Here is a 22,715-nt window from a genome sequence, read left to right as displayed (position 1 = left end):
CTCTGTCTCTCCTCTGTCTCTCCTCTGTCTCTCTGTCTCTCTCCTCTGTATCTCCTCTGTCTCTCTCCTCTGTCTCTCTCCTCTGTCTCTCTCCTCTGTCTATCTGTCTCTCTGCCTCTCCTCTGTCTCTCCTCTGTCTCTCCTCTGTCTCTCCTCTGTCTCTCCTCTGTCTCTCCTCTGTCTCTCTGTCTCTCTCCTCTGTCTCTCCTCTGTCTCTCTCCTCTGTCTATCTGTCTCTCTGCCTCTCCTCTGTCTCTCTCCTCTGTCTATCTGTCTCTCTGTCTCTCTCCTCTGTCTATCTCTCTCTCTGCCTCTCCTCTGCCTCTCCTCTGTCTCTCTCCTCTGTCTATCTCTCTCTCTGCCTCTCCTCTGCCTCTCCTCCGACTCTCTCCTCTGTCTATCTCTCTCTCTGCCTCTCCTCTGTCTCTCTCCTCTGTCTCTCCTCTGTCTCTCCTCTGTCTCTGCCTCTCCTCTGTCTCTCTCCTCTGTCTCTCCTCTGTCTCTCCTCTGTCTCTCTCCTCTGTCTCTCTCCTCTGTCTCTCCTCTGTCTCTCTCCTCTGTCTCTCTCCTCTGTCTCTCCTCTGTCTCTCCTCTGTCTCTCTCCTCTGTCTCTCCTCTGTCTCTCTCCTCTGTCTCTCTCCTCTGTCTCTCTCCTCTGTCTCTCCTCTGTCTCTCTCCTCTGTCTCTCTGTGGTCATTCTGCTTCAGTGCTTATTGCTGCAGCATTCTGTAATAGAGGAAACCCATCCCCCAACAGATCCACTATGACACACTCTCAATGCCTCTCCTTCCCACTCACTTTTACCCACTCCCCCTCCCTTCTCAACCCTCCATCCTGTCCTGCCCTCTCTCAGCCTCTCTTGCTCTCCCTCCTTTCCAGTCTGTATCTAACCCTCCCCCTCCCTTCTCAACCCTCCATCCTGTCCTGCCCTCTCTCAGCCTCTCTTGCTCTCCCTCCTTTCCAGTCTGTATCTAACCCTCCAACTCCCCCCCAACCCTCCATCCTGTCCTGCCCTCTCTCAGCCTCTCTTGCTCTCCCTCCTTTCCAGTCTGTATCTAACCCTCCCCCTCCCCCCCAACCCTCCATCCTGTCCTGCCCTCTCTCAGCCTCTCTTGCTCTCCCTCCTTTCCAGTCTGTATCTAACCCTCCCCCTCCCCCCTCCCTCCATCCTGTCCTGCCCTCTCTCAGCCTCTCTTGCTCTCCCTCCTTTCCAGTCTGTATCTAACCCTCCCCCTCCCCCCCAACCCTCCATCCTGTCCTGCCCTCTCTCAGCCTCTCTTGCTCTCCCTCCTTTCCAGTCTGTATCTAACCCTCCCCCTCCCCCCCAACCCTCCATCCTGTCCTGCCCTCTCTCAGCCTCTCTTGCTCTCCCTCCTTTCCAGTCTGTATCTAACCCTCCCCCTCCCCCCTCCCTCCATCCTGTCCTGCCCTCTCTCAGCCTCTCTTGCTCTCCCTCCTTTCCAGTCTGTATCTAACCCTCCCCCTCCCCCCCAACCCTCCATCCTGTCCTGCCCTCTCTCAGCCTCTCTTGCTCTCCCTCCTTTCCAGTCTGTATCTAACCCTCCCCCTCCCCCCTCCCTCCATCCTGTCCTGCCCTCTCTCAGCCTCTCTTGCTCTCCCTCCTTTCCAGTCTGTATCTAACCCTCCCCCTCCCCCCTCCCTCCATCCTGTCCTGCCCTCTCTCAGCCTCTCTTGCTCTCCCTCCTTTCCAGTCTGTATCTAACCCTCCCCCTCCCCCCTCCCTCCATCCTGTCCTGCCCTCTCTCAGCCTCTCTTGCTCTCCCTCCTTTCCAGTCTGTATCTAACCCTCCCCCTCCCCCCTCCCTCCATCCTGTCCTGCCCTCTCTCAGCCTCTCTTGCTCTCCCTCCTTTCCAGTCTGTATCTAACCCTCCCCCTCCCCCCTCCCTCCATCCTGTCCTGCCCTCTCTCAGCCTCTCTTGCTCTCCCTCCTTTCCAGTCTGTATCTAACCCTCCCCCTCCCCCCTCCCTCCATCCTGTCCTGCCCTCTCTCAGCCTCTCTTGCTCTCCCTCCTTTCCAGTCTGTATCTAACCCTCCCCCCCTCCCCCCTCCCTCCCTGCTCTCCTCTTTCCGTTTGTGACGGAGAGAATCTCCCCCTGATGCTGATGGTTTGGGCCTGTACGTGTTGTTGTTCATCCAGGCCACGGAGAGAAACAGAGAGTCTCTCTTTTTGAAATGGTCTATTTCTCCATCACTCCCTCGTTCATTCGGAACCGGATCCTCTCGGCATTTCTAATCTAAATCTGTTCTGATTTCTGGTGTGTCGATCTACATTAAGGGGACAGAACCACAGCAGTCGGCTGCTAGCAGTGGGAAGGTGAACCGTCTATATATTCTTACATTTTGTTTGCATTGCATTCATGCTGTAACATGGTTGCGTTGCATAGCCTTTTCAATCCATTGATAGATGCTTTTAATATTTTATTTTTCGTTAGATAGAAGTAATTGTTTGAGCATGAGATTATGCGGTCATAATCCTCAGTGTATCTTTGTGTAGAAACCCTTCATACACCACTGTGGTTCATCTGTCTGTCTCTCTAACTGATTCATTACTGTCTGTCTGTCTCTCTAACTGATTCATTACTGTCTGTCTGTCTCTCTAAATGATTCATTACTGTCTGTCTGTCTCTCTAACTGATTCATGACTGTCTGTCTGTCTCTCTAACTGATTCATTACTGTCTGTCTGTCTCTCTAACTGATTCATTACTGTCTGTCTGTCTCTCTAACTGATTCATTACTGTCTGTCTGTCTCTCTAACTGATTCATTACTGTCTGTCTGTCTCTCTAACTGATTCATTACTGTCTGTCTGTCTCTCTAACTGATTCATTACTGTCGGTCTGTCTCTCTAACTGATTCATTACTGTCTGTCTGTCTCTCTAAATGATTCATTACTGTCTGTCTGTCTCTCTAACTGATTCATTACTGTCTGTCTGTCTCTCTAAATGTTTCATTACTGTCTGTCTGTCTCTCTAACTGATTCATTACTGTCTGTCTGTCTGTCTCTCTAAATGATTCATTACTGTCTGTCTGTCTCTCTAACTGATTCATTACTGTCTGTCTGTCTCTCTAACTGATTCATTACTGTCTGTCTGTCTCTCTAACTGATTCATTACTGTCTGTCTGTCTCTCTAACTGATTCATTACTGTCGGTCTGTCTCTCTAACTGATTCATTACTGTCTGTCTGTCTCTCTAACAATACCCCATAATGTGAAATTGGAATTGGGTTTTTTCGAAATGTTTACAAATGAATTAAAAACTGAAATGTCTTGTCAATAAGTATTCTGCTGCTTTGTTAATGCAACATTTACAGAGCTAACTCTGCAAATAACACTGCTTGGTGACTTGAAAAGTCATAGTCAATCAATAATATAATAATAATTGCAGCAAAAATATTTATATTTAATTCATTTTTGCAAACATTTCAAAAAAACAGTTTTTGCTTTGTCATTATGGGGTATTGTGTGTAGATTGATTTAGAAACTGTTTTTGTAATACATTTTAGAATAAGGCTGTAATAAAATATGGGAAAAGGCAAGGGGTCTGAATACTTTCAGAATGCACTGTATAACCAGGAAGTAGAAGCCTGTCTGTTAGTCTACTCTAATTAGGGGAGGGGTGGTAGGGTTAGGGGAACATACTTAAAGTAAATAAGTCTAAATAAGTAAAAATGTGCTTAACAAGTCACATAATAAGTGTCATGGACTCACTCTGTGTTCAAAAACAGTGGTTTGATATAATTTTGTTATGTCTACCTCATCTCTGTACGCCACACGTACAATTATCTGTCAGGTCCCTCAGTCGAGCAGTGAATTTCAAACACAGATTCAACCACAAAAGGAGATTTTCCAATGCCTCTCAAAGGGCACCTATTGGTAGATGAAAATAAAGAAGAAGCAGACATTGAATATCACTTTGAGCACGGTGAAGATATTCATTACACTTTGGATGGTGTATCACTACACACAGTCACTACAAAGATACAGGCGTCCTTCCTAACTCAGTTGCCGGAGAGGAAGGAAACCCCTCAGAGATTTCACCATGAGGCCAATGGTGACTTTAAAACAGTTATGGAGTTGAATGGCTGTTTTTTTGTGGTTTTTTTTTCACCTTTATTTAACCAGGTCGGCCAGTTGAGAACAAATTCTCATTTACAACTGCGACCTGGCCAAGATAAAGCAAAGCAGTTCGACACATACAACAACACAGAGTTACACATGGAATAAACAAACATACAATCAATAATACAGTAGAAAAATCTATATACAGCATGTGCAAATGAGATAGGATAAGAGAGAGGTAAGGCAATAAATAGGCCATGGTGGCGAAGTAATTACAATATAGCAATTAAACACTGGAATGGTAGGATGTGCAGAAGATGATGTGCAAGTTGAGATACTGGGGTGCAAAGGAGCACGATAAATAAATAAATAAATACAATATGGGGATGAGGTAGTTGGATGGGCTATTTATTTTGTGAGCTGCTCTGACAGCTGGTGCTTAAAGCTAGTGAGGGAGGTAAGAGTCTCTAGCTTCAGAGATGTTTTGTTGAATGGCTGTTATATGAGAAAACTGAGGATGGATCAACAACATCATAGTTAATCCACAATACTAACCTAATTGACAAAAGAAGGAAGCCTGTACAAAATAAAAATATTCCAAAACATGCATCCTGTTTGCAACAAGACTCTAAAGTAATACTGCAAAATAATGTGGCAAAGCAATTCACTTTTTGTCCAGAATACAGAGTTATGTTTGGGGCAAATCCATTACAACACATTACTGAATACCACTCTCTTTATTTTCGAGCATTGTGGTGGCTGCATCATGTTATGGGTATTCTTGTAAACGTTAAGGACTGGGGAGTTTTTCAGGATAAAAGTGAAATGGAATGGAGCTAAACACAGGCAAAATCCTAGAGTAAAACCTGGTTCAGTCTGCTTTCCACCAGACTGTGGGAGATGAATTCACCTTTCAGCAGGACAATAACCTAAAACACAAGGCCAAATCTACACTGGAGTTGCTTACCAAGAAGACAGTGAATGTTTTGACTTTTATTGACTTAAATCCATAGCAAGACGTGAAAATGGTTGTCTAGCAATGATCAACAACCAATTTGACAGAGATTTAAGAATTTAGAAAAGAATAATGGGCAAATGTTACGCAATCCAGGTGTGAAAAACTATTAGAGACTTACCCATAAAGACAGCTGTAATCACTGCCGAAGGGATTCTACAAAGTTCTACAAAGACATGTTTTCACATTGTCATTAGGAGGTGTGTAGATGGCTAAAAAAATATGGATATATATTTAATCCATTTAGAATTCAGGCTGTAACACAACAAGATCTGGAATAAGTCAAGGGGTGTGAAAACTATCTGAAGACACTATGGAATGAACTAATTTAAATTTCCCTGCCATATTGTTGATGTTGTTGTTGCTATTGTTGTTATTGTTGTTGTTATTACTGTTCTTGATATTGTTGTTGTTGTTGTTGTTGTTATTACTGTTGTTGCTATTGTTGTTGTTGTTGTTGCTATTGTTGTTGTTGTTGTTGTTATTACTGTTCTTGATATTGTTGTTGTTGTTGTTGTTGCTATTACTGTTGTTGATATTGTTGATGTTGTTGTTGTTGCTATTGTTGTTGTTGTTATTGTTGTTGTTGCTATTGTTGTTGTTATTACTGTTGTTGATATTGTTGTTGTTGTTATTGTTGTTGTTTTTGTTGCTATTGTTGTTATTGTTGTTGTTATTACTGTTGTTGATATTGTTGTTGTTGCTATTGTTGTTGTTATTACTGTTGTTGATATTGTTGTTGTTGCTATTGTTGTTGTTATTACTGTTGTTGATATTGTTGTTGTTGTTATTGTTGTTGTTATCACTGTTCTTGATATTGTTGTTGTTGCTATTGTTGTTGTTGTTATCACTGTTGTTGATATTGTTGTTGTTATTGTTGTTGTTATTACTGTTGTTGATATTGTTGTTGTTGCTATTGTTGTTGTTATTACTGTTGTTGATATTGTTGTTGTTGCTATTGTTGTTGTTATTACTGTTGTTGATATTGTTGTTGTTGCTATTGTTGTTGTTATTACTGTTGTTGATATTGTTGTTGTTGTTATTGTTGTTGTTTTTGTTGCTATTGTTGTTATTGTTGTTATTATTACTGTTGTTGTTATTGTTGTTGTTGCTATTGTTGTTGTTGTTATTGTTGTTGATATTGTTGTTGTTGTTGTTGTTGTTATTACTGTTGTTGATATTGTTATCTCCTACCTGACCACCTCCCCCTTATCCCGTTCTCCCCCTCAGTACTTATGGCGATGACCCCCCACACCGCTGAGGTAGCTCGTCTCTACCAGACAGAGTTTATCCGTAGCGCCCGGGCGGTGGGCGTCCTCTGGGCTGTGTGTACCCTCTGCTTCGCCATCATCGAGGTTGTCATCCTAATACAGCCCTCCTGGGTGGGCACCAGAGAGGTTCACTACCAGGGAGGAGGCCCCGTGCCAAAGTCTGGCACCTTGGGACTGTTCGAGGTAGGTTGTGTGTGTGTGTGTGTGCGTGCGTGTGTGTGTGGGTGTGGGTGTGTATGTGTTGGACATAAAAGATTGTAAAAACACCAGCAAGTGATTTCAATTTAGGAGACCTGTTCAATGTACTCCCACACATAATAGAGAGATAGAAACTGAGTCTACAAAACACTCTCTTTCTATAACATAGACTGACCAGGTGAAACTGAGTGTACGAACACTCTCTTTCTATAACATAGACTGACCAGGTGAAACTGAGTGTACAAAACACTCTCTTTCCATGACATAGACTGACCAGGTGAAACCAGGAGAAGCCATGATCCCTTATTGATGTCACTTGTTAAATTCACTTCAATCAGTGTAGATGAAGGGGAGGAGACAGGTTAAATAAGGATTTTTAATCCTTGAGACAATTGAGAAATGGATTGTGTATGTGTGCCATTCAGAGGGTGAATGGGCAAGACAAAATATGTAAGTGCATTTGAGCGGGGTATGGTAGTTGGTGTCAGAGGCACCGGTTTGTGTCAAGAACTGCAATGCTGCTGAGTTTTTCACACTCAACAGTTTCCCTTGTCTATCAAGAATGGTCCACCACCCAAAGGACATCCAGCCAACTTGACACAACTGGGGGAAGCATTGGAGTCAACATGGGTCAGCATCCCTGTGGAACTCTTTCGACACCTTGTAGAGTCCATGCCTTGAATAATTGAGTCTGTTCTGAGGGCAAAAGGGGGAGGTGCAACTCAATGTTTTGTACACTCAACGTATGTGATTGTATACAATTGTAATGGTTATGTTTTAGTCAAATGTTATATCTGGATTGGGCATCGATCAATTTTACTGTCTACAAATGATTTGTAATTATGTTCCGGCCCCCTGACCATCCGCTCAAGAAAAAATCTTCCCGCGGCTGAATCTAGTCGATGATCCCTGTCCTATCGGGACAGCCGAAGAACCCTTTTAGGATCAAGAAAGCACTTTTCATTTTTTTTATTTTATTTAAGAGCGTAGAGTGTCATTTTCTGAGGAAGCCTCTGTTTTTTTACAGGCTGTAAACCTATTGATGCTGATAGGTGATGCTGATAGGTGATGCTGATAGGTGATGCTGATAGGTGATGCTGATAGGTGATGCTGATAGGTGATGCTGATAGGTGTTGCTGATCGGCGATGCTGATAGGTGATGCTGATAGGTGATGCTGATAGGTGAGGCTGATAGGTGATGCTGATAGGTGATGCTGATAGGTGATGCTGATAGGTGATGCTGATAGGTGATGCTGATAGGTTATGCTGATAGGTTATGCTGAGGGGTGATGCTGATAGGTGATGCTGATAGGTGATGCTGATAGGTGATGCTGATAGGTGATGCTGATAGGATAGTGTCTCTAGGAGGTTGCTCATCCATTAGACTACAGTAAGACATCACAGCTAAGAAAGACAACGTTAATTGTTTACAAAATGATCCGGTGGAAGGTTGTACTGACACACAGACCTCAGGAGCAGAAGTCAGATAGTGTACCAAAATGGCACCGTATTCCTGTATAGGTACTACTTTCGACAAGAGCCCCATGGCAATTGAGATACATCCGCGGTCAGTGATTCGTCCGTGATGTGAATGCGTGCCATTGGTGTAAATGTCGCGCTATCCCTTTAAGACTAATACGTCTGCTTTTAACTGTAAATGTTGCGCTATCCCTTTAAGACTCATATGTCTGCTTTTAACTGTAAATGTTGCGCTATCCCTTTAAGACTAATACGTCTGCTTTTAACTGTAAATGTCGAGCTATCCCTTTAAGACTCTTATGTCTGCATTTAACTGTAAATGCCGCGCTATCCCTTTAAGACTCTTACGTCTGCTTTTAACTGTAAATGTCGAGCTATCCCTTTAAGACTCTTACGTCTGCCTTTAACTGTAAATGTTGCGCTATCCCTTTAAGACTCTTACGTCTGCTTTTAACTGTAAATGTCGAGCTATCCCTTTAAGACTCATATGTCTGCTTTTAACTGTAAATGTTGCGCTATCCCTTTAAGACTCATATGTCTGCTTTTAACTGTAAATGTTGCGCTATCCCTTTAAGACTCATATGTCTGCTTTTAACTGTAAATGTTGCGCTATCCCTTTAAGACTCATATGTCTGCTTTTAACTGTAAATGTTGCGCTATCCCTTTAAGACTAATACGTCTGCTTTTAACTGTAAATGTCGAGCTATCCCTTTAAGACTCTTATGTCTGCCTTTAACTGTAAATGCCGCGCTATCCCTTTAAGACTCTTACGTCTGCTTTTAACTGTAAATGTCGCGCTATCCCTTTAAGACTAATACGTCTGCTTTTAACTGTAAATGTTGCGCTATCCCTTTAAGACTCATATGTCTGCTTTTAACTGTAAATGTTGCGCTATCCCTTTAAGACTAATACGTCTGCTTTTAACTGTAAATGTCGAGCTATCCCTTTAAGACTCTTATGTCTGCATTTAACTGTAAATGCCGCGCTATCCCTTTAAGACTCTTACGTCTGCTTTTAACTGTAAATGTCGAGCTATCCCTTTAAGACTCTTACGTCTGCCTTTAACTGTAAATGTCGCGCTATCCCTTTAAGACTCTTACGTCTGCTTTTAACTGTAAATGTCGAGCTATCCCTTTAAGACTCATATGTCTGCTTTTAACTGTAAATGTTGCGCTATCCCTTTAAGACTCATATGTCTGCTTTTAACTGTAAATGTTGCGCTATCCCTTTAAGACTCATATGTCTGCTTTTAACTGTAAATGTTGCGCTATCCCTTTAAGACTCATATGTCTGCTTTTAACTGTAAATGTTGCGCTATCCCTTTAAGACTAATACGTCTGCTTTTAACTGTAAATGTCGAGCTATCCCTTTAAGACTCTTATGTCTGCCTTTAACTGTAAATGCCGCGCTATCCCTTTAAGACTCTTACGTCTGCTTTTAACTGTAAATGTCGCGCTATCCCTTTAAGACTCTTATGTCTGCCTTTAACTGTAAATGCCGCGCTATCCCTTTAAGACTCTTACGTCTGCTTTTAACTGTAAATGCCGCGCTATCCCTTTAAGACTCTTACGTCTGCTTTTAACTGTAAATGCCGCGCTATCCCTTTAAGACTCTTACGTCTGCTTTTAACTGTAAATGTTGCGCTATCCCTTTAAGACACTTACGTCTGCTTTTAACTGTAAATGTCGCGCTATCCCTTTAAGACACTTACGTCTGCTTTTAACTGTAAATGTTGCGCTATCCCTTTAAGACACTTACATCTGCTTTTAACTGTAAATGTCGCGCTATCCCTTTAAGACTCTTACGTCTGCTTTTAACTGTAAATGTCGCGCTATCCCTTTAAGACACTTATGTCTGCGTTTAACAGGTAATAAAGCATACTTACAGTAGCACATGTTTATTAAACTGAAAACGGCATCAACCCCCCCGTCCCGTCCCGTCCCCGTCCCGTCCCCACCCAACCCTGATGACCCCCGTCCCCACCCCCCCGTCCCCACCCAACCCTGATGACCCCCCCCCCCGTCCCCCGTCCCCACCCAACCCTGATGACCCCCCCCCCCTCCCCACCCAACCCTGATGACCCCCCCCCCCCCTCCTCCCCACCCAACCCTGATGACCCCCCCCCCCACCTCCTCCCCACCCAACCCTGATGACCCCCCCCCCCCCCTCCTCCCCACCCAACCCTGATGTTTGCCACTGTGTTTTGTAGGTGTGTGTGGAGTCTGACTGGCCGGTCCCAGAGTGTCGTGGCTCCCTGAGCACTCTGACCCCTCTCCCAGCCTTCCAGTCTCCCGCCGTGCTGGTTTGCATGTCCCTGACCATGGTCTGGAGCAGCGTCGGCTGCCTCTCCCTCTTCAGGTTCTGCAACGCCGCCACCGTCTACAAGATCTGCGCTTGGCTGCAGCTTACTGCAGGTACACAACATTATATCTCTGTAAAGACATTGACCTTGAGATTCGACCTTGAGATTCGACCTTTAAACAGCTGAACAAATCCTGATTTTGACTACCATGTGTTGTATTATGGTGTGTAATTATTAAATGGCCATTTTGAATACATATTTCCTTTCTGGAAATGGATAATACTATAGCGTATACAAAATCCAAATTACAGTTGATTTAGTTGCAGTCAAAACACCTTTTATAAAAGTCTGTCAGTGGTATGAATACCTGGTAGAACTGTAATACAGAAACCAGCTATTCTCTGATTGTACATTCAGAGAATAGCTGGTTTCTGTATTACAGTTCTACCAGGTATTCATACCACTGACAGACTTTTATAAAAGGTGTTTTGACTGCAACTAAATAATACTATTATATTATATTTCTGTGCATGTTTCTGCCTGGCTATAGCCTGGATCCTGACTACACTGTGTTTTCGTCCTCTCTAAGGGTTCTGCCTGGCTATAGCCTGGATCCTGACTACACTGTGTTTTCGTCCTCTCTAAGGGTTCTGCCTGGCTATAGCCTGGATCCTGACTACACTGTGTTTTCGTCCTCTCTAAGGGTTCTGCCTGGCTATAGCCTGGATCCTGACTACACTGTGTTTTTCGTCCTCTCTAAGGGTTCTGCCTGGCTATAGCCTGGATCCTGACTACACTGTGTTTTTCGTCCTCTCTAAGGGTTCTGCCTGGCTATAGCCTGGATCCTGACTACACTGTGTTTTCGTCCTCTCTAAGGGTTCTGCCTGGCTATAGCCTGGATCCTGACTACACTGTGTTTTCGTCCTCTCTAAGGGTTCTGCCTGGCTATAGCCTGGATCCTGACTACACTGTGTTTTTCGTCCTCTCTAAGGGTTCTGCCTGGCTATAGCCTGGATCCTGACTACACTGTGTTTTTCGTCCTCTCTAAGGGTTCTGCCTGGCTATAGCCTGGATCCTGACTACACTGTGTTTTTCGTCCTCTCTAAGGGTTCTGCCTGGCTATAGCCTGGATCCTGACTACACTGTGTTTTCGTCCTCTCTAAGGGTTCTGCCTGGCTATAGCCTGGATCCTGACTACACTGTGTTTTTCGTCCTCTAAGGGTTCTGCCTGGCTATAGCCTGGATCCTGACTACACTGTGTTTTCGTCCTCTCTAAGGGTTCTGCCTGGCTATAGCCTGGATCCTGACTACACTGTGTTTTCGTCCTCTCTAAGGGTTCTGCCTGGCTATAGCCTGGATCCTGACTACACTGTGTTTTTCGTCCTCTAAGGGTTCTGCCTGGCTATAGCCTGGATCCTGACTACACTGTGTTTTCGTCCTCTAAGGGTTTTGCCTGGCTATAGCCTGGATCCTGACTACACTGTGTTTTCGTCCTCTAAGGGTTCTGCCTGGCTATAGCCTGGATCCTGACTACACTGTGTTTTTCGTCCTCTCTAAGGGTTCTGCCTGGCTATAGCCTGGATCCTGACTACACTGTGTTTTTCGTCCTCTCTAAGGGTTCTGCCTGGCTATAGCCTGGATCCTGACTACACTGTGTTTTTCGTCCTCTAAGGGTTCTGCCTGGCTATAGCCTGGATCCTGACTACACTGTGTTTTCGTCCTCTAAGGGTTCTGCCTGGCTATAGCCTGGATCCTGACTACACTGTGTTTTCGTCCTCTCTAAGGGTTCTGCCCGGCTCTAGCCTGGATCCTGACTACACTGTGTTTTCGTCCTCTCTAAGGGTTCTGCCTGGCTATAGCCTGGATCCTGACTACACTGTGTTTTCGTCCTCTCTAAGGGTTCTGCCTGGCTATAGCCTGGATCCTGACTACACTGTGTTTTTCGTCCTCTCTAAGGGTTCTGCCTGGCTATAGCCTGGATCCTGACTACACTGTGTTTTCGTCCTCTAAGGGTTCTGCCTGGCTCTAGCCTGGATCCTGACTACACTGTGTTTTCGTCCTCTAAGGGTTCTGCCTGGCTCTAGCCTGGATCCTGACTACACTGTGTTTTCGTCCTCTAAGGGTTCTGCCTGGCTATAGCCTGGATCCTGGCTACACTGTGTTTTCGTCCTCTCTAAGGGTTCTGCCTGGCTCTAGCCTGGATCCTGACTACACTGTGTTTTTCGTCCTCTAAGGGTTCTGCCTGGCTATAGCCTGGATCCTGACTACACTGTGTTTTCGTCCTCTCTAAGGGTTCTGCCTGGCTATAGCCTGGATCCTGACTACACTGTGTTTTCGTCCTCTCTAAGGGTTCTGCCTGGCTATAGCCTGGATAATGACTACACTGTGTTTTTCGTCCTCTAAGGGTTCTGCCTGGCTATAGCCTGGATCCTGACTACACTGTGTTTTCGTCCTCTAAGGGTTTTGCCTGGCTATAGCCTGGATCCTGACTACACTGTGTTTTCGTCCTCTAAGGGTTCTGCCTGGCTATAGCCTGGATCCTGACTACACTGTGTTTTTCGTCCTCTCTAAGGCTTCTGCCTGGCTCTAGCCTGGATCCTGACTACACTGTGTTTTTCGTCCTCTCTAAGGGTTCTGCCTGGCTATAGCCTGGATCCTGACTACACTGTGTTTTTCGTCCTCTAAGGGTTCTGACTGGCTATAGCCTGGATCCTGACTACACTGTGTTTTCGTCCTCTAAGGGTTCTGCCTGGCTCTAGCCTGGATCCTGACTACACTGTGTTTTCGTCCTCTCTAAGGGTTCTGTCTGGCTCTACCCTGGATCCTGACTACACTGTGTTTTTCGTCCTCTAAGGGTTCTGCCTGGCTATAGCCTGGATCCTGACTACACTGTGTTTTTCATCCTCTCTAAGGGTTCTGCCTGGCTATAGCCTGGATCCTGACTACACTGTGTTTTCGTCCTCTAAGGGTTCTGCCTGGCTATAGCCTGGATCCTGACTACACTGTGTTTTCGTCCTCTAAGGGTTCTGCCTGGCTATAGCCTGGATCCTGACTACACTGTGTTTTCGTCCTCTCTAAGGGTTCTGCCTGGCTCTAGCCTGGATCCTGACTACAATGTGTTTTCGTCCTCTCTAAGGGTTCTGTCTGGCTATAGCCTGGATCCTGACTACACTGTGTTTTCGTCCTCTCTAAGGGTTCTGCCTGGCTCTAGCCTGGATCCTGACTACACTGTGTTTTCGTCCTCTCTAAGGGTTCTGTCTGGCTATAGCCTGGATCCTGACTACACTGTGTTTTCGTCCTCTCTAAGGGTTCTGTCTGGCTATAGCCTGGATCCTGACTACACTGTGTTTTTGTCCTCTAAGGGTTCTGCCTGGCTATAGCCTGGATCCTGACTACACTGTGTTTTCGTCCTCTCTAAGGGTTCTGCCTGGCTCTAGCCTGGATCCTGACTACACTGTGTTTTCGTCCTCTAAGGGTTCTGCCTGGCTATAGCCTGGATCCTGACTACACTGTGTTTTCGTCCTCTAAGGGTTCTGCCTGGCTATAGCCTGGATCCTGACTACACTGTGTTTTTCGTCCTCTCTAAGGGTTCTGCCTGGCTCTCGCCTGCGTGCTGTTCCCTGACTCGTGGGATTGTGCGGACATGCGGGACCTGTGTGGTGACGGGGTGACCAGTTTCTCCTCCGGAAACTGCTCTGTGCACTGGGCCTTTGTCCTGGCCTTGTTGGGCGTCCTGGATGCTGCCATCCTGGCCACTCTGGCCTTTGTACTGGGCAACCGACAGGACGCTCTGCTGCCAGAGGACACCAAGGACGGTGAGAATAGCACCATATACTACAGCACCCACAATGCCTTGTGTAACATATCCTGTTATTCTGTTATTGACTGTATGTTTGTTTACTCCATGTGTAACTCTGTGTTGTTGTATGTGTCGCACTGCTTTGCTTTATTCTTGGCCAGGTCGCAGTTGTAAATGAGAACTTGTTCTCAACTGGCCGACCTGGTTAAATAAAGGTCCTACTCACATGTCCCGATAGCAAGGACGGTGAGCATAGCATTAGTAGTCAAACACATCACATTTCAGAGATGGTGATAATAGTATACTGTGCCTTCAGTAAGTTTTCACACCCTTTGACTTTCTCCACATGTTGTTGTGTTACAGCCTGAATTTAAAATGGATTACATTGAGATGTTGTGTCACTGGTCTCAACACAATACCACATAATGTAAAAGTGGAATTATGTTTTAAGACATTTTTACAAATTTATTGAAATGAAAAGCTGAAATGTCTTGAGTCAATAAGTTTTGCCGAGCATAAATAAGTTCAGGAGTAAAAATGTGTTTACCAATATGTTGCATGAACTCTGTGGGTAATAATAGTGTTTAACACAAATTTTTTTATCTGTAAGGTCTCTCAGTCGAGCAGTGAATTTCAAACACAGATTCAACCACAAAGACCAGGGAGGTTTTCCAATGCCTCACAAAGAAAGGCACCTCTTGGTAGATGGGTACAAATAAAAAAAGCACACATTGAATATCCCTTTGAGCATGGTGAAGTTATTATTTACAATTTGGGTGGTGTATCAATACACCCAGTGACTACAAAGATACAGGCGACCTTCCTAACTCAGTTGCCGGAGAGGAAGGAAACCGCTCTGGGATTTCACCATGAGGCCAATGTTGACTTGAAAAGAGTTTAATGGCTGTGAAAGGAGAAAACTGAGGATGGATCAACAACATTGTAGTTACTCCACAATACTAACCTAATTGACAGAGTGAAAAGAAGGAAGCCTGTACAGAATAAAAATATTCCAAAACATGCATCCTGTTTGCAACAAGACACTAAAGTAATACTTCAAAAAAATGTGGCAAAGCAATTAACTTTTTGTCCAGAATAGAAATTGCTATGTTTGGGGCAAATTCCATACAACACATTACTGAGTACCACTCTCCATATTTTCATAGTGGTGGCTGCATCATGTTATGGGTATGCTTGTATTAAGGACTGGGGGAGTCCTAGAGGAAAACCTGGTTCAGTTGGCTTAACAACAGACACAGGGAGACAAATACACATTTCAGCAGGACAATAACCTAAAACACAAGGCCAAATACACACAGTGGTGGAAAAGTACTCAAATATCATACTGTAGTAAAAGTAAAGATTCCTTAATAGAAAATGACTCAAGAAAAAGTAAAAGTCACCCAGTAAAATACTACTTGAGTAAAAGTCTAAAAGTATTTGTTTTTAAAAATACTTAAGTATCAAAAGTAAAAGTACAAATAATTTCTAATTCCTTATATTAAGCAAACCAGACAGCATCACTCCAACACTCAGACATCATTTACAGATAGCCAGGGGAACATTCCAACACTCAGACATCATTAACAGATGGCCAGGGGAACACTCCAACACTCAGACATCATTTACAGATAGCCAGGGGAACACTCCAACACTCAGACATCATTTACAGATAGTCAGGGGAACACTCCAAAACTCAGACATCATTTACAGATAGCCAGGGGCACACTCCAAAACTCAGACATCATTTACAGATAGCCAGGGGCACACTCCAACACTCAGACATCATTTACAGATAGCCAGGGGAACACTCCAACACTCAGACATCATTTACAGATAGCCAGGGGAACACTCCAACACTCAGACATCATTTACAGATAGCCAGGGGCACACTCCAAAACTCAGACATCATTTACAGATAGCCAGGGGAACACTCCAACACTCAGACATCATTTACAGATAGCCAGGGGCACACTCCAAAACTCAGACATCATTTACAGATTGCCAGGGGAACACTCCAACACTCAGACATAATTTACAGATAGCCAGGGGAACACTCCAACACTCAGACATAATTTACAGATAGCCAGGGGAACACTCCAACACTCAGACATCATTTACAGATAGCCAGGGGCACACTCCAAAACTCAGACATCATTTACAGATTGCCAGGGGAACACTCCAACACTCAGACATCATTTACAGATAGCCAGGGGAACACTCCAACACTCAGACATAATTTACAGATAGCCAGGGGAACACTCCAACACTCCGACATCATTTACAGATAGCCAACGGCACACTCCAAAACTCAGACATCATTACAGATAGCCAGGGGCACACTCCAAAACTCAGACATCATTTACAGATAGCCAGGGGCACACTCCAACACTCCGACATCCATTACAGATAGCCAGGGGAACACTCCAACACTCAGACATCATTACAGATAGCCAGGGGCACACTCCAAAACTCAGACATCATTTACAGATAGCCAGGGGCACACTCCAACACTCCGACATCCATTACAGATAGCCAGGGGAACACTCCAACACTCAGACATCATTTACAGATAGCCAGGGGAACACTCCAACACTCAGACATCATTTACAGATAGCCAGGGGAACACTCCAACACTCCGACATCATTTACAGATAGCCAGTGGAACACTCCAAAACTCAGACATCATTTACAGATAGCCAGGGGAACACTCCAACACTCAGACATAATTTACAGATAGCCAGGGGAACACTCCAACACTCTGACATCATTTACAGATAGCCAGGGGAACACTCCAACACCATTTACAGATAGCCAGGGGAACACTCCAACACTCAGACATAATTTACAGATAGCCAGGGGTACACTCCAACACTCAGACATCATTTACAGATAGCCAGGGGAACACTCCAACACTCAGACATCATTTACAGATAGCCAGGGGAACACTCCAACACTCAGACATAATTTACAGATAGACAGGGTCACACTCCAACACTCAGACATCATTTACAGATAGACAGGGGAACACTCCAACACTCAGACATCATTACAGATAGCCAGGGGAACACTCCAACACTCAGACATCATTTACAGATAGCCAGGGGAACACTCCAACACCCAGACATCATTTACAGATAGCCAGGGGAACACTCCAACACTCAGACATCATTTACAGATAGCCAGGGGAACACTCCAACACTCAGACATAATTTACGGCTAGCCAGGGGAACACTCCAACACTTAGACATCATTTACAAACAAAGCATATGTGTTTAGTGAGTCCACCAGATCAGAGTCAGCAGAGATGAACAGAGATATTCTCTTGATAAGTGCGTGAATTTGACTATTTTCCTGTCCTGCTAAGCATTCAAAGTATTATAAGTACTTTTGGGTGTCAGGGAAAATGTATGGAGTACATAATTTTATTTAGGAAGATATGGAAGTTAAAAGTAAAAGTTGTCAAAAATATTAACAGTAAAGTATAGATACCCCCCAATAATGACTGAAGTAGTACTTTAAAGTATTTTTACTTAAGTATTTTACACCACTGAATACACACTGGAGTTTCTACCCAAGACTACGCTAAATGTTCCTGAGTGGCCTAGTTACAGTTTTGACTTAAATCGGCTTGAAAATCTACGGTAAGACTTGAAAATGGCTGTATAGCAAGGATCAACAAGCAATTTGACAAAGCTTGAAGAATTTTTGAAAGACCTATGGGTAAATATTTTACCATCCAGGTGTACAAAGCTCTTTGAGACTTTCCCAGACAGACTCACAGCTGTAATTGCTGCCGAAGGTGACTAACATTTATTGACTTCAGGGGTTTGAATACTTTTGTAAATTTGGTAGTTCTGTATTTCATTTTCAATACATTTGCAAACATTTCTTAAAACATGTTTTCACTTTGTTATTATGGGGTATTGTGTGTAGATGGTTGAGATAAAAAAAACGATTTAATCCATTTTGAATTCAAGCTGTAAGACAACAAAACGTGGAATAATTAAAATGGAATTAACATATTGTATGTAACCAAAATAGACATCCATTTTCATGGGGTGCTAGGCCAGAAAATTATTGTAAATTCTCAAACACGTACCTTTTTTTTTAACTGCAAAGGGACAGAAAAGTAATCTGTAAGTATTGTTGGGTACCTTGGAAAGAAACAAATAGAATCTTATTGTGGCTCAGTTGGTTCAGCATTCTGCTTGCAATGCCTGGATCGTGGGTTCGATTCCCGTTGAGGCCATTTATACAAACAATATACACCGAGTGTAGAAAACATTAAGGATACCTACTATTCCCATGACATAGACTGACCAGGTGAATCCATGAGAAAGCTATGATCCTTTGTTGATGTTTACCGCTTTTTCTCGAGTGGACAGCTTTGGGGGGGGGGGGGGGGGGGTTGAAGCGTCTGACATATATCTAGGAGATATAAAGAAAGCTCAGGAAATATATATATATATTTTTTTACATATTTAATCGCTTATTTTTGTTGACACTAAACTACCTCCATACTACCATTCATTTGTATGGGTTACCTCCAGATGGTTTAATATCTATATATATCTCCATACTACCATTCATTTGTATGGGTTACCTCCAGATGGTTTAATATCTATATATATCTCCATACTACCATTCATTTGTATGGGTTACCTTCAGATGAGTTAATATCTATATATATCTCCATACGTCCATTCATTTGTATGGGTTACCTTCAGATGGTTTAATATCTATATATGGTTCCATACGTTCATTCATTTGAATGGGTTACCTTCAGATGAAGGGTTAATATCTATATATATCTCCATACTTCCATTCATTTGTATGGGTTACCTTCAGATGAGTCCCGTAACACTTGTGGGGGACGTAGAGCAAATTAGAGAACACCGGGATGTTCGTGAAAGTCTCCCCTTTCCATAGCGAGGTTGTATTTGATTAACGTTTATTGCAAAAGTATGGATTTCAGCCAACAAAGAAAGGCACCCAACGACAGAGGCCAAAACAGGTACAAGGTGGGCGTTTCATAAATGACATTTTTTTGGCGTATTGACCTTTGGCGAATCGATGTAGTCGGAGCGAGATTCCACAATGCCTCGGTTCAACGACGTCAATGACGTTCATCAGAAACTTCCTTCACCGTGGAGCTTCGTCCACCAAACTGATCAGAACATTCTAGCGTGTTATGTAGACTAATAACTAATTATTTTGCTCTTCACTCGCGTAGTAGCCTAGGCTACTCCGAATGTTGCTCCCTTCAGACTGTAACAAGCCTCGTATCTAATGTTGGTTACTAATGATAATGAACATCTGTCCCTTCAGACTGTAACAAGCCTCGTATCTAATGTTGGTTACTAATGATAATGAACATCTGTCCCTTCAGACTGTAACAAGCCTCGTATCTAATGTTGGTTACTAATGATAATGAACATCTGTCCCTTCAGACTGTAACAAGCCTCGTATCTAATGTTGGTTACTAATGATAATGAACACCTGTCCCTTCAGACTGTAACAAGCCTCTTATCTAATGTTGGTTACTAATGATAATGAACAGACATCTGTCCCTTCAGACTGTAACAAGCCTCGTATCTAATGTTGGTTACTAATGATAATGAACATCTGTCCCTTCAGACTGTAACAAGCCTCGTATCTAATGTTGGTTACTAATGATAATGAACATCTGTCATTTCAGACTGTAACAAGCCTCGTATCTAATGTTGGTTACTAATGATAATGAACATCTGTCCCTTCAGACTGTAACAAGCCTCGTATCTAATGTTGGTTACTAATGATAATGAACATCTGTCATTTCAGACTGTAATAAGCCTCGTATCTAATGTTGGTTACTAATGATAATGAACATCTGGCCCTTCAGACTGTAACAAGCCTCGTATCTAATGTTGGTTACTAATGATAATGAACATCTGTCATTTCAGACTGTAATAAGCCTCGTATCTAATGTTGGTGTCACGTTCCTGACCTGTTTCTGTTAGTTTTTGTATGTGTTAGTTGGTCAGGACGTGAGTTTGGGTGGGCAGTCTATGTTTTCTGTTTCTATGTTTGTTTAAGGGGTGACCTAATATGGCTCTCAATTAGAGGCAGGTGGATTTCATTTCCTCTGATTGAGAGTCATATTAAGGTAGGTTGTTTCACATTGTTTGTTGTGGGTGGTTGTCTCCTGTGTCTGTGTATGTCTGCGCCACATGGGACTGTTTCGGTTTTGTTTGTTCGTTCGTTTTATGTAGGCAGTTTTCGTGTTCATGCGTTCTTCGTGTTTCATGTGAGTTCGTCGTTCAGGTCTGTCTACATCGTTTATTTGTTTTGTAACTTCAAGTGTTCGTTCGTGTTTTCTGTTTTGGTTATTAAACATCATGTCTAAGTATCACGCTGCGTCTTGGTTCAATCCATGCTCCTCCTCTTCGGATGAAGCGGAAGAGGAGAATCGTTACAGTTGGTTACTAATGATAATGAACATCTGTCATTTCAGACTGTAACAAGCCTTGTGTTTCTTGTCTTCCCTCTACAGTGACTGGGTTTCTGCTGTCTGCATAGACTGGCTGGTCCCCATTCTGTGTTATATATATATATAGGTGAGGCTTCTCAGTCACTTACTATCTGTCACCTATATGATAGCCCTCCAGTCTGTTCAGATTTTTATTTGGCTTTCTACATTTGAAGTTGTTTGGATATTGAATTTGGGGGACATTAATGAAAATGTAATTACTTGACTCACTCTTTCCTCTCTCTCCCCCCATTTTTCTATCTATCCCCTCATTATTTTCATGTCCCTCACTCTTTCCTCTCTCTCTCTCATTATTTTCATGTCCCTCACTCTTTCCTCTCTCTCTCATTATTTTCATGTCCCTCACTCTTTCCTCTCTCTCTCATTATTTTCATGTCCCTCACTCTTTCCTCTATCTCTCTCATTATTTTCATGTCCCTCACTCTTTCCTCTCTCTCTCATTATTTTCATGTCCCTCACTCTTTCCTCTCTCTCTCATTATTTTCATGTCCCTCACTCTTTCCTCTATCTCTCTCATTATTTTCATGTCCCTCACTCTTTCCTCTCTCTCTCATTATTTTCATGTCCCTCACTCTTTCCTCTATCTCTCTCATTATTTTCATGTCCCTCACTCTTTCCTCTCTCTCTCATTATTTTCATGTCCCTCACTCTTTCCTCTCTCTCTCATTATTTTCATGTCCCTCACTCTTTCCTCTATCTCTCTCATTATTTTCATGTCCCTCACTCTTTCCTCTCTCTCTCATTATTTTCATGCCCCTCACTCTTTCCTCTCTCTCTCATTATTTTCATGCCCCTCACTCTTTCCTCTCTCTCTCGTTATTTTCATGCCCCTCACTCTTTTCTCTCTCTCTCATTATTTTCATGCCCCTCACTCTCTCTCTCATTATTTCCATGCCCCTCACTCTTTCCTCTCTCTCTCATTATTTTCATGCCCCTCACTCTTTTCTCTCTCTCTCATTATTTTCATGCCCCTCACTCTCTCTCTCTCTCTCATTATTTTCATGCCCCTCACTCTCTCTCTCTCTCTCATTATTTCCATGCCCCTCACTCTTTCCTCTCTCTCATTATTTCCATGTCCCTCACTCTTTGGGTCCTTACTACCCTGTGTGATTTTTCCTGTTCTCTTCTGGAACCTTCCCCTTGTTTCCTCCTGTCTTCATTTTCTCTCTTTCCTCCCATGATGTCCTCCTCTCTCCATCTTCATTGGGCCAATAAACACTGCTAGAGGAAGAACCCCCTGACTCCTCCCCCTTGGTATTACATCACCATGCATATCCTGGTTACATAATGTCCCTGCATGGAAACGGTCACCTGGCAACAGTAGACCTGCAGCAGTGTTCTACTCCGTGAGACTGGGGACAACGATGTCCCCGGATGTTTTAAACCCTTGAGAGGCTACTGGTGCTTGACTACGGAGGAGGGAAGATGGTGACACGTCGACATATAGGACATTAGTGATGTTACAGTTCATTTAGGACTGATTTATATACAGATATATTTCTCAATGTTCAGTGTTTGAGGGACAGTGTCTTGTAGGCATGTAGGAATCATGTTTTTAATGTTGTTTGTCCCCTTGAATATGAGAGAATATTTTTGCCTTATTTCCATATCCCCGCCTGAGGGAGGCTAGACAGGACGAGGATGCTTGAGAAAAGGTTTCTTGTAGAGTTTTTTTTTGTCCTAGAAAAATTCCATTTACTTTATTTATAGAATAGTATATCCTTTTTTTTTTTAATCGGTGTAAATATATATTTTTTTGTATTAAATGCCTTTTTGTTTATACTGAGCCTGATATTGAGTAATTTGTCAAATTCTGTTATTGTGTGCATGTTCTAATGTAGTGCCATTTCCAGTAAATATGTGAGATACTGTATTTCTTTGTTTGTGTATTGTGTTTCGCCTGTACTGCCTGGGATAAGAAGGCAACACTTCCTCTACAACACAACATTCAAACTTATCCCATCTCTCGAAAACGCAACAGACAGAGAAATCACGTTTTCACATCAGATTTTATTACTGTGATCCACTTTTGTGAAAA

The 22,715-nt window shown here is 43.3% G+C and overlaps 1 protein-coding gene across 2 annotated transcripts; it reads left to right on the top strand.

Annotated features, from left to right (window-relative positions):
* Positions 1–1,948: 1,948 nt before the first annotated feature.
* lhfpl4b (LHFPL tetraspan subfamily member 4b) lies at positions 1,949–22,550 on the top strand. Of its 2 annotated transcripts, XM_055891140.1 has the most exons (6): positions 2,050–2,337; positions 6,327–6,550; positions 10,254–10,458; positions 13,934–14,161; positions 20,681–20,744; positions 21,903–22,550. In XM_055891140.1, the coding sequence occupies exons 2-5, from the start codon at positions 6,332–6,334 to the stop codon at positions 20,704–20,706; spliced, it is 678 nt and encodes a 225-aa protein (XP_055747115.1). In that variant the 5' UTR covers positions 2,050–2,337; positions 6,327–6,331; the 3' UTR covers positions 20,707–20,744; positions 21,903–22,550. The 2 variants fall into 2 exon arrangements, with proteins under 2 accessions (XP_055747114.1, XP_055747115.1); XM_055891139.1 differs by lacking the exons at positions 20,681–20,744; positions 21,903–22,550 and having other exon boundaries at positions 1,949–2,337; positions 13,934–14,885.
* The last annotated feature ends 165 nt before the right edge of the window (positions 22,551–22,715 follow it).

Source organism: Salvelinus fontinalis, chromosome 31, assembly GCF_029448725.1.
Source record: "Salvelinus fontinalis isolate EN_2023a chromosome 31, ASM2944872v1, whole genome shotgun sequence".
In the NCBI taxonomy this organism is placed as follows: Eukaryota; Metazoa; Chordata; class Actinopteri; order Salmoniformes; family Salmonidae; genus Salvelinus; species Salvelinus fontinalis.
This window is presented reverse-complemented; position numbering and strand designations above follow the sequence as displayed.

Bases quoted from the DNA above. Each gene is read 5' to 3' on its own strand.
- lhfpl4b (XM_055891139.1), top strand. From the start codon at position 6,332: ATGGCGATGACCCCCCACACCGCTGAGGTAGCTCGTCTCTACCAGACA. The intron at 6,551-10,253 runs GTAGGTTGTGTG...TGTGTTTTGTAG, and splicing joins GCACCTTGGGACTGTTCGAG to GTGTGTGTGGAGTCTGACTG. The intron at 10,459-13,933 runs GTACACAACATT...GTCCTCTCTAAG, and splicing joins TTGGCTGCAGCTTACTGCAG to GGTTCTGCCTGGCTCTCGCC.